At 34.6% G+C, this 17,856-nt stretch overlaps 1 protein-coding gene across 1 annotated transcript; it reads left to right on the top strand.

The window, feature by feature from the left end:
* The first annotated feature begins 493 nt into the window (after window positions 1-493).
* On the top strand, window positions 494-16,548 carry LOC132284286 (DNA-(apurinic or apyrimidinic site) endonuclease). Its single transcript, XM_059786378.1, has 9 exons — window positions 494-847; window positions 2,648-2,740; window positions 5,913-6,057; window positions 10,736-10,937; window positions 12,962-13,040; window positions 13,576-13,637; window positions 15,140-15,226; window positions 15,378-15,481; window positions 16,354-16,548. Exons 1-9 carry the CDS (start codon window positions 596-598, stop codon window positions 16,422-16,424), a joined length of 1,095 nt encoding a protein of 364 aa, XP_059642361.1. The 5' UTR covers window positions 494-595; the 3' UTR covers window positions 16,425-16,548.
* Window positions 16,549-17,856: the final 1,308 nt, after the last annotated feature.

The following is a 17,856-nucleotide window of genomic DNA, read 5'->3' as shown; positions in this document are numbered from 1 at the left end:
ATATCAATATATTTTATTCTAAAAAGAATCACCATACTAGGACCTTTTTTTGGTCAAAATTTAAAGCTTAAACTTCTACTAAAACGTATTACCTTTGCACTTCTATTTTTTTTTTAAATAATTAAGGCTCGTTTGAGAACCATTCTTGTTTTGATTTTTTAATTTGATATGATGCAGGAGTGTTATTTATTTTAAAAGAAAAATTATAAAAGATTTGAATCGATATTATTATACATGTTCATTGTTGATTTAAATATTTTGAAAGGACAACAAAATCGTCAAGTGCAACCATTCTCAATTTGAAATAGAAGATGGTTGGATTGTTTCACAATGTAAAAAAAAAAAATTGAAAATTTATTTTATTTTAGTGATTTTTTATTATTATAAAAAAGATAGTATTTATATTTTATCGGTTTATTTTTAAAAATAAATAAATAAATCTCGCTATAGGTCACAAATCACAATAAGCGCGTATTCACACGCACGCACACACAAACAAGTACTCCATAATTCTCAATACTAGAAACCAGTATCCGGGTGGTCTGAGTAAGGAGAACACCTGAGTCCTGAGTCTTGAGTGAGCTCCGATCCGAGGATGAAACGATTCTTTCAACCAGTGGAAAAGGATGGGTCCTTCAAGAAACTCACTCTCTCTCCTTCTCCGTCAAACAAAGATGGTGTTGAGAACGCAGAAGTTCCCATTGACGAGAACAACAACGACGACAAGAAAGACCCAGTGAAGTTCTTGACGTGGAACGCCAATAGTTTTCTTCTTCGTGTCAAAAATGACTGGCCTGAGTTCACCAAGTTCTTGCAGAGTCTTGATCCTGATGTCATTGCAATACAGGTGACTCTCTGTCGCTTTGTCTGTTGGCTCTTTGATTTTTGGGCCTAACTAAGTCTGGGATTTGAAGGTCATTGATGCATTGTATGTATAGGCAAATGGGTTGTTAGGGTTTGGGTTTCTAGGCACTAGAGATTGATGGGTTGTGTGTATTGGCTTTGTATGTTGACAAATGCATGTAATGGCAAATGGGTATCAGTTTTTGGGTGCAAAATCCAAATTTGGTATTTGGGGTGTTAAGATTTGATGGTCTTGTCTCAGTATGGTTCATTTTTTGTTCATGCTCTTATATTTCCATTTTGTGTTTTTGATGATTAAGTCATTCAAGTCTTTTACATGCTTGTATTGAAGTGGTGTATAGCTACATTTTATACTGTGTTATCTACTCAAAGCGGTTTGTTTTTTAAACTTAATATTGTTATTTTGTTATTTATCGCACTTGGATGTCATTGATTGATATTACATACATAATGCAATTTGATTAGGACAACAACAAATGCTTTCATACAGAGGTTATAGTGATTGTGTCTTGGGAAGGCTTATAAAAAACTGGACTTTGAACTGCTAATCTATATAAAATCAATTGGGCAAATGGAAGAGGGTTGTGACTAAGACACCCAATGCAATACTTCTGACAAATCCTTTGTGCACAACATTCTGAAAATTTGTTCTAGATGGAGCAAAATTGCAGAAAGAAGAAAAAAAATATATATATTTGGGAAAATAATTTATAAGTCTACTTTTCACTGTCAAAGACTAAAAGTTGACTAATAACTGTTGGCAATTTATCAATGGGCATTAGCCTCGATGGTATGATCTCTCTTTCCCAAAGGGAAGGTTGAGTCTTTGGGCCCTGCCAGGGGCAATATTGTGGGTGTTTGTGCTTTTCGTTGAACTGTCAGGGGGACTTTTTTTTTTTTTGGCAATTTTCAATAAGATGGCAAGTCCTACTTTTAATTAAAAAAAAAAAATCCACATTAACCTAATTTTGACAAAAAATTTCCACATTAGTTTTAAACTATCATTCTTGCGTTACCTTAACCATTTATTACCATGTAATCCAGAATAAACTCAACTTAACAAAGCCCTCTCCCTGCATTTTCCCAACTTTCTTTGGGTCACCACATAGTTGTTAAAGGCATGCCTGGGGTGGGAGCGGATCAAAGTGCACCGGTTGCGCCTAAATAATGCATAGGCGAGTTTGACAAAGCCTTTGTTGCATGTAAGCAAGAAGCTACTTGCCAGAGTTCATGCAAACGAACCTTTTTAACTAGATTAGAACTTGTCCACGAGTCCATCACTCAAATTTTGACTGGATTTTTTTTAAATTTTTTTTATAGATTTATAATATGTACTATGTAAGATGAAATTTACTGTGGCTCTAGCAAATTGAGGAATTTGTCTTTCTTTTTGGAACCCAAAGATGTAACTGTTTTCTGCTTTGGAAAAATCCCATAACTACTTGCCAAATAAATAAATACAGAGGTGAAGGGAATCGGTTATTGAAAAGATTTAACTAGTTTTATGATGAGAGTAAAGAACCTGAGTCATGTGGCCAAGATGAGCTTGTTGGGAGATGCTTATTCATGAATCATGATGTCTTGGATTCTTGCATTTATCCACATAGATTGAGTAATAGTTTTATGTAGTGAAATGCTTCACCATGTCGGTCATTGAACTCTATATTCATTTAAGGTCCTTTAGATCTCTTGAATTACCCTTCATGGACCAAATAGTGATTCTAACCTAGTTGCTTTGATAAGTCAGTGGACAAGAATCTTTCTAATGGTGCTGTGATGGTAGGAAGTAAGGATGCCCGCAGCTGGTTCCAAGGGAGCACAAAAAAATCCAGGAGAGTTGAAAGATGATACAAGCGCTTCACGAGAGGAAAAGCGGGTGATACTGTTATTTACTGTTACTAATCATGTTCATATGAATATCGTTAACATATAGTTGTATCTGTGTATGTGCTTGTGTTAAAATCTATCACCAAAATTATGTTTTGAACAAGAATGTTTTAAGATGTATTATAAATTGAATGGATTTGTTGTTTTTCTGCAGATTTGAAGGTAAAAATAACCCATTATTTAAAATAGGGGCATAGAGGTGAAACATAAGTTGTATTTCTGTAATTGTTAAGCTAGAAGCAAAATTTTCATTTTTTTTAACAAATACGATTTCATACTTGATAAAATAATCTTTTAGGACAGATACCCAAGGCTTTGATATGTCAAAGTATACTATGCCCGATATTGATTTAAATTAGTGAATAGATTAACAATAAATGATTTTTGAATTATTGCAACTATATATGTATATATATTTTTCCTGAATAGGTTTATTTTTTTTTTTCTACAAAATGAAACATTAAAGTACAACAGGACAAGAGGTGATCTAGAAACAGAACACCTAAGAGACGAAAGAAAAAAAAAAGGACAATAAACTAAAGAGAAAACTGGGTGATGAGGCATACCCCAACAACAAACAAGAATAAGAATCAAAGGATCCAAAACAGGGAACTATATTTGCCCCTAACAGAGTATTGCACACTAGGAGATCAGAAAAGTATGCCGAGTTCAGCAAGGGATAGACCCCTTGCTGTTAGGGCTTCAAAGCAGGCTTCCATAGCTAGATGATGAGGAGCATGGACTCCACCAGCATCTAGTCTTCTATTCCTCTCACACCATATACACCAAAGGGTGGCTGTGAAAACACATCTCACCAGTCTGCATTTGACAGACTGTCCAGTTGATTCAGTGACAAATCAGAGAACAGCTTCAGAAAAATGTCCACAAGTGATAACAGGAGACCAGTGACATGTTTGAGCCAACCAACTCCACACTGAAGCAGCATAGGGACAGCACCAAAACAATTGATCTCGTGAATCCACACCAGAGAAACAGTTTATGACAGATTGGAGGGCCATTAAATCCTCTATTCCTGAGGTTGAAGAATGATGGAAAAGAATTGTTCAATATTGGGCAGCTTGCAAAACCACTCTTTGTCTACAAGAATTACACACCAGCTTACTCCATGGAACTGGATCACTCATTTCGCTACACACAGTCCACATGGTCTTAAAAGAGATCTGACCATGTTTCCATTGAATCATATCATCCACATCAGAAGTAGGATATTGAAAGAACTCTCTAATTTCCTCAGGTCAGCATGGTGGCACATTCCAACCAGCACCAGTCCTTAGAACAGAGATAGTATCTGAATAGTGGAGACCTGCAGGTTGTAACAAGTTCCTCAACCCAAACTTTTGCTGTAGAGACAATCCTTTAAACCAAGGGTCATAGAACAAACTAAAACTATTACCCCTACCAATTGAGAATTTCAGATTGTGCAATATTGATTCTCTACAATTGTATTGCAATTTTATTTTAATGCAGCAATATGAATTAGTTAAATGCGGAGTACATAAATAAATAAATAATGCCATCACACAAAAACACACGATTTTTACGTGGAAAACCCCAATAGGACTAAACCATGGGACCTAGTCTAGGAAAACTGAATCCACTATGTGAAGAGGCTACAACTAAGTTAATAGTCTCCAAATCCTAGAACTCCTAGTTACCTCCTTGACACAGATCGATCAACCGAAGACTCCATGAGTCTCTATGTGCACAATCCGGTTACGAACATATTTCGCTTCTCACAAAATGTGTTTCTTGCACTAGTGATTCAGTCTTAGCCACGTCCAGGTTGTGTGTTTTTTATGTAGAAATACTTAGATCAACACTCTGAATAATGACTCACCATCTAATGCAACATGCTTGATGATGAAAACAAAAATGTACTCTCTATATGATCTCTCTTGGTATGCCCTCAATAGTGTGTAGAGATTTCTCGGTATCTGTAAATTTTTATTAGAGTCTAAAAGCCTTTATATAGTTCTATGAGTTCAAAGAAATTAGGGTTTCTTAGTTATAATTAGAATAGGAAATCTAAACCTTTTAGGAATCTGATTTAGAGAAGTTTCCAAAAACTATTCGCTGCACAGTTCAACTGTCCTTGGTTCGATCGATTGAGCTATTATGGACTTAAATATTGTTATTGGAAATTCTTGATTGTTTGACACATTGATCGAGGCTTACTGTTTATTGTAAAAGTTTTCTTGTTTCAATATGTTTATTCCAAAAACAACTTCATGCATTCAGGAACATCTTTTTCATGAATCAAAATGTGTATGCATTGTGCCCTAAAATGAGAATGCATGATTTTGAATCCTAGTGGTGAGTTAGTTATTCAAAAGGTGATTTTACCATTTTGCCTTTTTATGTATCTTCAAATTATGATTCTGCTCTTTGATATAGGTACCACCATAAATAATTAACTGAACTAACTTTTGAAATTATAATTAAAAGCTAAATTATAAATACAGACTACGGCTTTTGTTACAAACTTGCCAACATTAAGTTCTAATCCTACTAATCTCCCCCTTTGGTAATTTTGTGACAAAACCAAAATAAGCTGAACAGTGTATAATTAGAATAAAAATTTAATAGACTTAAAAGACTTCAAACGTTGCTTGTCTTCTTGGACTAGAATTGTTTGCACTACAAAAAGGTAAATTGATCTTTTGAAAGGATACTGTTAGAATGTTATATATATATAAGTGTTGGGTCATTATGTAATTACAGAAAGTTGATAGGGCCCTTGTGTTATTAAGTAAGACTTGTAATCATTATATAAGCCTGCATAGGCTTATTAGGTCTGTTATGTTGAATATACAAGATACAATCTCTCTTTCTCTCTCTCTCATATGATCATGAACAGATACTAAAATGAATGACTAAATAATTTTGTGCTAGTGGAGTTTCATGGGAAGGAACATAATTAAATATAGTAAACAAGAGGAAATGTTGATGGTTTTTTAAAAAATAGCCTCAATTATTATTATTATTATATATATATTCTTCTTAACGTTGAATGAACTAGTTATATGCTTGATAGATAGGTTTTGCAGAAGAAAATTTCAAATAGCCTTATGCATGAAAGTTACATATGTTCGATGTCTCTAACACGATATCATACTAATAATGTTTTCTGAAATATGCAGATTTTGATGCGTGCCATTTCAAGTCCACCATTCAAAAGTTATAATGTTTGGTGGTCTCTTTCAGATTCAAAATATGCAGGGACTGCATTGTTTATAAAAAAGTGTTTCCATCCAAAAAAGGTCTCTTTCTCGCTTGATCGATCAGGTAATTTGGTACCCAATTTTTATAGTTTCTAAAAGTTTTCTCTTTGATGCAGTTTAACGAATCATAGTTACATTTGAGACTCATTCTAAACTAACATTGCAATTTGTCTACCCGAATATTGATCTAGATAATTATTTTGTCTTTATTCTTTACGTGCCACACATAAATAGGGACAGCTCTCTCTCTCTCTATCTATCTAACTCTCTCTAGCACATAATTTTGTTTTCTATCTTTAGTGAGCTTTATTCTCTACATTTGTAATTTGAAATTAAAGGTTGTTACCCAGTATTGGTCCCCTTTATTTGAGGGTGTTGGGAGGAGCAAACTAGGTACAGACCTAACTTTAAGTAATATTTAGGGTAAATTACAACACCACGCCCGTGGTTTGCCTTATTGACAGCCAGATACAACTTAGCCCAATTTTTGACAATGACACCCCCCTTGAGTTGTTAGATCCAAACAGAGCCAAAAAAAGAATGAAATGTCTACCTTGCCCTTCAAAAAAATATTGATTTTTGATGTAAAATATCGGAACATTTAGATGACGGAATTGCCCTTGTAGTATTATTCACCACATCTATGGTTTTTGGGGCCAGATGAAGACAGCTGTCCTCACTCTCATGTAACATTTCATCTCTCTATCTCTCCCGTTCTCTAGAATTCTCTAATTGTGCATCTATCTCTTTCATCTTTCTTTCTTTCTAACATTACGACATGCAATATATAGTCTCTCTCTCTCTCTCTCTCTGTGGTAAAAGCGACATGAAACCCTAGTTTTTGCAAATGGAACCCTAGCTTCTCTAGCCTTTCGTCTCTCTAACTTCTACAAGTGTTTTTTCTTAACTGATCTTCACGACTCATGTTGTATCTCAGTGTGATTCTCAAGTTTGCATGAAGAAACATTAACTTTGGTGGTTTGATGTGATCAGATCAAAGGGTCTTTTGGAGGACTGTTGTGTTTGTTCGCTTACTTTGTAAGTAACCGATCGTCATCTTTTCATCTCTCTCTAACCTTCTGATTGCATGTGGGTTTTTGTGGTCGTTGCATGTGATATGAACTTATTCGGCTTGCATGCATATTGGATGTATATTTGCCTTTATTGCATGTTAGGTTTGCAAAATTAGGGTCAATTTTGGGTCAATTTATGATCTGTCATACCACCGTTACAATTAGTTAGGTTTATATATATGGGATTTTCATGAAATTGGGTTTATATACTGAAATTTGTTACAATTAGGGTTTTCTGTTTGGGGGTTTCATCATTTGGGGTTTTCTTCTTCATTGCATGTAATGCAACAAATTTCATGAAAACCCCAAATATAAACCCATAACTAATTGTAATGGTGGTATGACAGATCATAAATTGACCCTAATTTTGCAAACCCAACATGCAATGAAGGCAATTATATATCTAATATGCATGCAAGCTGAATAAGTTCATATCACATGCAACAAACACAAAAACCCACATGCAAACAGATGGTTAGAGAGATGAAAGGTTACACAGAGTGATGGCAATCGGTTACTTACAAAGTAGGCGAACAAACACAACAGTTCTCCAAAAACCCTTTGATCTGCTCACATTCAACTACCAAAGTTAGCTTTTCTTCATAAAAACTTGAAAATCACATTGGGATACAACATGAATCGTGAAGATCGGTTAAGAAAAACACTTACAGAAGTTAGAGAGATGAAAGGTTAGAGAAGCTAGGGTTCCATTTGCAGAAACTAGGGTTTCATGCCGCTTTTACCCAAGAGAGACAGACTGTATATTGCATGTCGTAATGTTAGAGAGAAAGATGAAAGGTTAGGGAGTATATTGTAGAGTTAGAGAATTCTAGAGAGCGGGAGAGCTGAAAGGTTAGGTGTGAGTAAAGACATCTGTCTTCATTTGGCGCCAAAAACCACAGATGTGGTTACTAATGCTACAAGGCAATTCCGTCATTTAAATGTTTTGATATTTTACCTCAAAAATCAATATTTGATTGAAGGGCAAACTAGACATTTCATTCTTTTTGGGATCCAACAGCTGATAGGGGGCGTCATTGTCAAAAAATGGACTAAGTTGTATCTCTGTCAATAGGGCAAACCACAGGGGGCGTCACTGTAATTTACCTTTATTATTATTATCATTTATTTATTTTTATTATTATATTTTTTTATGGAGGTGAAACTGTTGTCCTGTTACCAAATTGCAATTGTCAATGCATGACTCTATTGTAGTCACTAATCAATATGTCATTCTTATTGGTATGGAGGGCCACAAGAGAGGTATTGGGGAAAACATCTTATGTACTAGCATACACGTTTATATTACCGCTAAAACTTTTATCAAATTATTTGCAGAAGAATTAAAAAGTTAAACTTTTAGATGAAGTGAACTTTTTTTTTTTTCTTTTTTTTTTTTCCCTGAGCGTTCACACCAACATTATATGGCTTAACACATGGATCAAATGCCGAAGCCTCGGCTTGTGGCCACAGAACGGCCGTTGAATTGGTCGGTCTTCAACAATTGATTCTTCTGTAGACATTCATTTTTGGATACAAATTTAAATCACTTACATTTAAACGTGGGTGGAAGTGCCAGTTAGTCTAGCTGGTAAAATCTGTGTAGTTGTTGGGTTGTATTGATAAGGGTGAGGGCTAGCCCCTATTGTATTGCCAGATAATTGGATTGAGTAAAAATATAAAAGTGCAGAACCTTTTCTACAACCCCCCAGGAAGTATTATTTTCAAGCAGTCCCCTTATGAAATCACCAATTTATTATCCAGGGACTAGTTGTAGAAATCTCTAAGCTATAGTCATGTTTTCTTGCTTTCTTTTGTTTGTTTCCCATGTACCAAATGTATGTATATATATATATATATATTACTATGGTATAGGATCGATGATTGGATTATTTTGGATTTTCCAATTTCATTCTAGCAATGACCAACTATTTAGTAAGAGACTTCAATTGATATATTATAATTGTCAAGGACTTAAAATATGGGATCAAGAGTCGATGTTTCCCTTGTAATTTTGAAAAGAAAGAGAAAGTAGGAATGATTTTGAAGCCCTGGTTAAATAAGCTTTGTGAAAAATAGCATAATTTTATATTGAGAATATTTAATTTATATTTGTTACTACACAAATACAATTGAGCCATCCTAAACTTTTGCTGTTAGAACAAACTTACCTGCTAATTTCCTTCCTACTGAATAGAACACATTTTGGGTCCCCAAAGCAAGAGCCATATTCCAGTTAAAAAGAGAGATTTCAAATAAAGCAACATTGTTGGGGGGAATAGGCAGCAGGCCTCTTATTCAGGGAAGAACCTTTTATTGGAGGATAGAAATCCAAAAAGGTTCCTGAAGTTAGTGGGGGCATGGCCCTGCCAGCCCCTCTTATATCAGTCACTGGTCAACATCATATGTCTAAAAAAATTTGGAATCCTTACGATTTTAACAAACACCAACCTGCAAGGAGTTAGAAACTGCATACGTAATTCATCTTTGAACGATAATCTATTTATGTTCTTTACAAGTTCTTGAGTTGAGTAATATGAAATCTTTGTTTCTTGCCCGAAGGAAAACTAAATTGGTACTGGCCAACAGCCATCTCGTTGATTACAAAATTGGATGAAAATTTATTGTTGACTGTGGTTGTATAATATCATAAAACCTGCAATCCGCAATCCTATCTACTAGATAATCCAGATAAATCTGGGATTTTCTTTGTGAAATAAATTCAGTAAAATGAATATTTCACATACCAGTAAGTTTTATTTTCCTTCTTTGGCAGGGCGATTAATCTTTGAGCTAGTACGATAAGATATGATCTTGAAAGGATTTTGAACTGTTGAAATGGTTGATCACTAGTCCAACAATAGAACCTCTCAGCATTGTCTGTGAGAAACATGGATATGAAACACATTCTAACCAGTGGCATCTTATTAGTAGAACATGCCATTCAGTGGATAACTCTAACAATGACATATAGGATTTTCAGTACTTGGAGAGACAATAAAGTTTTTCAACTTCAGACGCCTTAAATACGTTTTATCCACTTGAAGGAATATATTGAATAAAAGACTGGTAACTCATTCCATTAAGTGCTATAAACTTTCAATTTGTTGGTGTTGTCAATGTGCCATTATGCCATAAGAATCTCAACAAAGCAGACAAGTATTAATACTACAGCCAAACCTACAAGGCTTAAGGCCTTGAGGCAATGGAATTGCACACACACATATAGATATAAAACAATCTTCTGTCTGTGTCTTCTCTCCCAACAGGACATATATATTTTAAGGAGTAGACAAGAATGACTGGAAGAAACTCAAAGTTTCTGGTCTTGTAATTTGCAAGGTTGCAATTTGCTCAATTTGTGGCTTTTAATCTGTGAACATGGAATGGCAGGACATCTTCATGTTGGAACCATCTAATAATATGATCAACTATTGACAGAAAGAAAACTTCAACATGCTTTTGCAAATTTCATTATTATTATTATTTTTTCAAATTGCTTCTAGCAACATATCTGGTTCTATATTTTATCTGTTGTAGTGGTTAATTCTATATGCATGGAGAAATTCTGTGAACATTTGAACTTGGATGTCTATTCCTTCATACTATTTTATTCCTATGGATGTGAAGCAAATGGTGCAATTAACTCATAAGAGTTTGTTTTGTTAGCTTCAAAGCATGAACAAGATGGCCGGGTTATTTTGGCTGAATTTGAGTCATTGCGTGTATTAAATACATATGTGCCAAATAATGGTTGGAAAGAAGAAGAAAACTCATTTCAAAGGAGACGAAAATGGGATAAAAGGATTTTAGAATTTGTTTTGCGGTCTTCAGATAAACCCCTTATTTGGTGTGGCGATCTTAATGTAAGGTAACATTCTTTTGTTCTAACTTGGTTCTATTTCCTTTCAGATGCTTGCTTTCTTGTTTTGTTTGTATGTTTTAATTTATTTTCTCTCATACAAGCTGAACTTCAATCATTCTTTTTTAAGTATTGTACATGTGTGAATGATCTCATGTGTTTTTTGGATAGCTTGATCTTAGATGTTTTTGGGTTTTGTGCAACTGTATATGGGATGTGCTCTCCTTTAGAGCACTCTTCATTTGATATTATTACTTATCAAAAAGAAAAAAAATTTATTAATTATTTAAATCGTTGACAGGGGTTTGAATAAGTTATTGGATCTGAATTCGGTTGATTGATGGCCAAAATTTTCATATGAAGTGTTGTTTGACATTGTAAATTTCCATTATTTCTATTGACTTGTACTACAACTAAAATTTTTACATTATGTTTTCTTTCTATGATCATTTTGACTTTCTTTTTTCCAGAGTACTATTTATAAGTTAAATATTACAGCTGCACAGCATTGGCTTCATTGTTGAAGTGCCTCTTGTAAGAAATTCTGCTGTTGGTTGAAATCCTTTGCATTGAGCAATTGAGCTCTAATTCAAGTTTGTCTTCAGTTAGACTAGAGTGGCAAACATATATATATTTTTCATTATGTAAGGATTAGTTTCATTACGAAAAAAATATTCAACAAAGTCCAACCAAGGCAAGAATAACCTCTCACAACCCGAGAGGATAGGCAAACCCATAAGACCTCTTACATCTTGATAGGATAAAATACAATGCTAAAACCCTAAAACCTCTTACAACATGAGTGGAATAGGTGACTAAGAAATCTTAACAACTCCAAAAGCTAAGGAGTGTTATAACCATCCTTCCCATTCTTCTAGGATTCTTAGGCTTACTAAAGATTTTATTTTTTCTCTTTGAGTCTAAAGGTATGCCTTAGGTTTCTCTCTTGTGGAGCACTTCCCATATTCCTATTTTCATTATTAATGATTTTCCTCAGATTTGGTATTGCTTCAGGGGGCCAAACCCTACACATACATAACATGTTGAGAACTGTTCCCTTCCTTGTGAAATTTACTAGTCTCCTCAATAGAAGCTCAGGAATCAAGACTTCAAACATGTTAGAGCTAACAGTGATCCCATCACCTTTACCCTTGGAAGAAGGTGAAGAGTCAACGATGTCTTTGCCCTTCCTCTTGGGTATACATTGTCATTCAGTTAGGGAGGACTCACCATAACCGCTTTCACCACCTTTTCTCTCCTTCCTCAGGTAGAGCGTTTTGTGGTGGTGGGACAAGCATTGCTAGTGTCCAAAATCATTGCAGATTTAACATTTATGAGGCTTCCAATATGGTTGAACTTTGATCTCATATGGATCACTATAACCAAGCTTTAGCTAGAAAGTTACTTCTCTTCCATAATGCTCATCTTTTTTGAGGAAGTGACACACTGCCATTATTCAAAAACATAATCTGGCGCCCAGTACGGTGAAATCTATTGTTATGGAAGTAATTTACATATTTGTGATTTTAGTTGAACTTGATGCAATCGAATATAGATCCTCTCCAGAAAATACAGTACTTTCCATTGCAGTGCAATGCTACTAAAGTTGGTAACACTCTTATTTCGAAGGCACAACACCTCTAGTATTAAGTCCACAACACCACCTTATTTTGAGGTTGCAACACCGTTACTTCGAAGGTGTTGCATCTTCGAAACAAGGGTGTTGCGAGCTCGATATGGGTTATTGCAAACTTGATCTAAAGGTGTTGCACCTTCAAGATAAGTGTGTCACGAACTCGAAGTAATGGTGTTGCAATACAGTGGAAACATAAAATATTTTACAGGAAGGATCCGGGTCCTTGTACAATTATATAATTTGACTGATTCAACTTTCAAAAACCTTTTCTTTTTTACTTTATTGAAAAAAAGAAAGTGCAATTTTATCTGCATATGCATTATTTTGGAGTTTCGACTGCTGCAATGCATCATTCTTATCGAGGAATTTTCGCTTAGATTTAAATTTTCATCTGCAGCCATGAAGATATTGATGTGAGTCATCCGGAATTCTTCAGTGCGGCAAAGCTCAATGGTTATGTTCCTCCAAATGAAGAGGTGTAGTACTTCACTTGAATGCTTTTATGAGCAGATTTTGATCGCTTCCAAACCCCTTTTTTCTGAAGACGTGATCTTTATGAAGTATCCCTACTGATTCCACAAATTGCTTGAAATGTTAGATCTTGAAAATGAACCATTAAAGTGAATAGGATGTTTACGCAATTCAGTTGTATTTATGGTTTGGTCATGCCTCTGAAAGTGAATGGCTCCCGTGATCACAAAGCATTTGAAGGCCAAAAAAAAAAAAAATCTACAATGGGGCCATTCATGGATATTGGGAGCCAACAGCAGAATTGGCGGTAATTGGAAGTATTATGATTTCAAGAAATGCTGCAGTTTCAAATATTTTCTTTTATTTGTATTGTTGACTATAAATTTTTTGTTTCATAGCCTATGTACGATGATGGTTTTGCACATAGTACATAAAACATGATGGGACAAATTAATTTGCAAACGACATCCAAATGTTTTCGAAGTATATTCATGATTCCCCATTCTAATAGACTTTTCTTTTGACTACTTGATGTTGCAGGACTGTGGGCAACCTGGATTTACCTTGGCTGAGAGGAAGCGTTTTGGGGCTATATTAAAAGAGTGTGTAAATCCATTTAATAAATTTGCTTTATTTCAAATGATTTGATTAGGATAGTAGCACCATTATCTATAAACTGGTGGTTGTTCCATGAGATCAGATCAATTAGAAATGTGAATAATTGTTAGCCTCTATAAACAGTCTACTAGTTTATGTTGACTTGATATGTTCTTTCAGCCATAGGATTCAGGGTTATAGGTTGTTCAGTTTCCTTAGTTTATCTGATGCTGGTTTACCTATAACTCATGGAAAAACTGTGAAGTCTATTGGTCATCAAATTGTTTTTTATTGCTGTTACTATTTATCTTTTCTTCTCTTTTGTATTAAAGTTTAATTGGGTTAAATACCATTGTAATTGAGTTTGACTGGGTGGTAATGGAATTATATTTCTTTACATGAAATTAGCCCCCAAATCAGGTTGGGTGTTCAAAACCATAAACTCAACATGTGATTTGGTAGAACCTCAAATCTCTGGGTATAGAAGTATAGAACTACGTAGTTTTGTCCTACATATGCCTGTTAGAAGCACTGAGCAGGATCGAGCAGAAGTTGATTTGAGGCAGGAGTGTAGAATACTTGGCCTCAAGGGGATCCATGTCTTTCATTTCATGAAAACTTCTAGCAAGAATTAATTCTGTATGATGATTAATAGACGATTGGCATTTTCTTAGTTTTAAAAAATTGAAATAAAATTTTTATTTATTTATTTACTTCTAAGAGCTTAGCTTTAGTGGTATCTCATCTGCTTTCAAGTATAACATTGTGGGCTCAAGTTCTCATCAGGGACAATTGTGGGCATGTACATGTGTCTTACTTACAATAAAAAAGGCATCAATTTGTTTTCATAGTTCTACTAAGGTTTGCACTTTGCAATTAAACCATTATTCATTTCCCTTTTTTATTGTTATAAAATGTTATTAGATGGAAAATTTGGTTTTTTTGACCCCTCTAGGTTTTCTTCATCTTGTTCAAATTCCTTCATGATAGATTTATGGTTTTGTCACTTGTCAGTTGGGTTGGTAGCCTTATTGGCTTTTGAGCTGTAAACATTGAACTGAGGGATCTAGAACAGTGGCTTCACCTAATATTAGAAGATTTCTACAACTGTATTTGACTATATTCTATCAGTTCTTTGTTACTATAAACATACCAACAAAAAAAAAAAAAAAAAACTAGAGTCATGTTAAGTTCTTTGTACACTGCTAATAAAAAAGCAAGTTTGTAAGTTTATGATAGATTTTTTCAAGTCCATTTGTAATAAACAAAGTAACAATCAGGTCACATTGGAAAATTGGGTAAATTAAGTTCCATAAAATCATTTCCTGAATTTAGTTTTCTCTAATATGAAAAATGATGCCTATCCGTTAATGAGAGAGAGAGAGAGAATTAAAATTGACTTCTTGTTGGCTTTATTTGTGTGTGTGTGTGTTTCCCCCTCATGTATCTTTCTGTTCACGGAGTTGAAGTTTTAAACTTGCTTTGATCACTCTGAATTATGCTTCAGGGGAAAGCTTGTAGATGCATATAGATTCCTACACAAGGAGAAAGACATGGAACGTGGCTTTTCATGGTCGGGAAACCCTGTTGGAAAGTAAGAAGTAGATACTGTTTTAATTTCAAGATACAAAAGAAAATGTGATTTTGGTGTGCTGCGAAAAGTATAAAATTTATTAGCTCATTAGAGTAACTTGTTTTTCAATTTAATCCTATGTTGATGTTGTTTTTCAATTTAATTCTTGCAGGTATCGAGGGAAAAGGATGAGAATAGACTATTTCGTAGTTTCGGAGAAACTCAAGGAAAGGATTGCTGCATGTGAGATGCATGGTGAAGGAATTGAATTACAAGGTAAACTTATTTCCTATTTAAATTTTTTTGTATTTACTCCCATCAATATTGTTTTAAAAAAATTTCATTGTTCATGTAATAAGTTAAAACATCAAGCCCTAAGTATAGAAAAAGGCCCAAGTGCACTGTTGGATGTTGTGGCAGTGGCATTTCTGGATGACTGCAAAAGATAGTCATTCTGTGCCCATAATGAATGACAGGGTTCACTTATCACTAACCACAGTGCCTCATCATAAGAATAAGATGGACCATTTTTGTAATTCTGTACCATTTAGACAATTTTTAAGCATCTGTGGATATACTTCATATGTTTGAAAAAAAATTTCTTTCCAAGTTCCTTCAGCCATTTACTTTTTTTAAGTATGCGCTTCAGCATCCTCCGTGGAAATAAATTCAGTCCTTTGATTTTTTTTCTACAATTAGAGAATGTTCTTTGTTCTTTCACAGTATATAAAATAAATTTATTATTGTTGTATATAAAAGGTCCACAAATATTTGGGACAAAGCTTTGTTGAGCTGAGATGGATGTGGAGGTCCATATTATTTGGATTTTATAAAATAAAGTTGTTTCTCTTTTTTACTATCAGATGTTGTGGTGGCTCCATAAATATTTGTGTACTTGTCAAAAAAAAAAAAATTGTGGTAGGTACTTCAGAGTTACACAGTAGCTTTTAGGTTTGTGGATGAAGAGGGTGTTCAGGCTCTTGGGTTGGCAGGAGGCTTGAACCTAAGACCAGGGTAAGACAACCAATAGACTTTACCTCCTAACTGGATGGCATCTTAGGTATAACTTTAGGTGTTTTTTTTCGAAAGAATCCTTTACTGCTGCTTTGAAAATGCAAGTTCTGGAGTTGATATTAAACTGTTTGCAGGTTTTTACGGAAGTGACCATTGCCCAGTATCTCTCGAGCTTTCACCAAGTCCTGATTCCAACCAAAGCTAAGTTTCCACAATGTATATGAATTCTGAAGTTTATGTGCCCTTTTTGTTATGATGTAGCATATTCTCTCAGTATACTTAACATTTTGGATGGGGTTAATTGGAATCTTTCTAGCCGATTCACTTAATGCATGTCTTCCTTTCGTCAATATGAATTCAATTGAGATACATGCAAGTCGGTGTTGGGGGTTCATTTTAGGCATTCCGCCTGGCTATTGATTGGCCTGGTGCTAGGGAAGGAGTTCTGTCGCCCACTGCCCACCAGGGAATGATTCTGTGGATGTCTCATCCACCTTTGTTCAAATGCCAAACCTGTCGTAAGAATTTCTGTAGATATGGGAAGTTTACTCCTTGACTAGGGAATCAATTTTGCGAAATCATGTCAATGTCGTAGATTGGGTCATCATCCAATAGCAGCAGAATCTTATTAGACATATTTGTAAAGGCATTTTTTGAGGCAATTCATCTCTCATCATGACTGTTCAAATCATTTTACCAGGGCATGAAAATTAGCTATCTGGTGAGGATAGTTACAGTGGAAATCCATTGTTTTGGGTGGTTGTGGATGAGAATGATTAGTGATTTAAAGTGCTGAACCTGTTGATAGTTAAAACACAAAACGCTTGGTCGGTAGTGATTAAATTTGAACCAAAGACATTAATAATTAGGTTTATATGACTGGCTTATACATGTGTTACTTTTTAGTGGGACCAAAATGCATGGCTACATGATATTGGAGTTATGGAAAGGGCATTTTGTGATGATTGGGGTGTTGTGTGGTGGAATCTAGTCATTTAAAATGAGAGCTGCTGTTTTTAATGGTTGCACGCAGTCTCCTATTCTTGACATATGTGGGCATATTATATACATGAGAGAGTAGGTTGTGAATGCAACCACCGTGGCTTCCTTTATAGCAATTTCCTATTCTATGATCTATGAAAGTAAATTATTTTTGTGTGTGTGTATATATATATATATATATATATATATATAGACCTGTATCTATGGCAATAGGTTAGGTTTTTTTTTTGTTGTACACTTGTACCCACCCTTGGAGGGCTATGGTGTGTTTATATGGGTTAAATTTGTCATTTTCTCTAGATGAAGACAATGTTTTTGTGCAGGCACAAATAAAGGAAAAAAAAAAAAAAAATAGAAAATCATGTTTTTCAATATGGGAGTTAATTAAATATTTTTAAATTTCATTCCAACTTTTTTATGCACAAGGGCTGTATCCTATGTGATATAATTTTAAGATTAAACAGTTTTGGCTTTCTAAGATTCTATTATTAGAGGGTGGGCCTTGTCACAAAGGTGAATTGTTTCATTGTGACTTATTTGATTAATGAGAAATAAAAAGAAATATAAAAAATTTGAGTGGCTGAAGTTGAAGCAGCTAACAACTGGAGTGGGAGAGTAAGAGTAAGAGTCGAATG

The sequence above is a fragment of the Cornus florida genome, unplaced genomic scaffold (genome assembly GCF_030987335.1).
Source record: "Cornus florida cultivar Cherokee Brave unplaced genomic scaffold, ASM3098733v1 CherokeeBrave_3.0.0_Hap2_Chr11, whole genome shotgun sequence".
Lineage (NCBI taxonomy): Eukaryota > Viridiplantae > Streptophyta > Magnoliopsida > Cornales > Cornaceae > Cornus > Cornus florida.
This window is presented reverse-complemented; position numbering and strand designations above follow the sequence as displayed.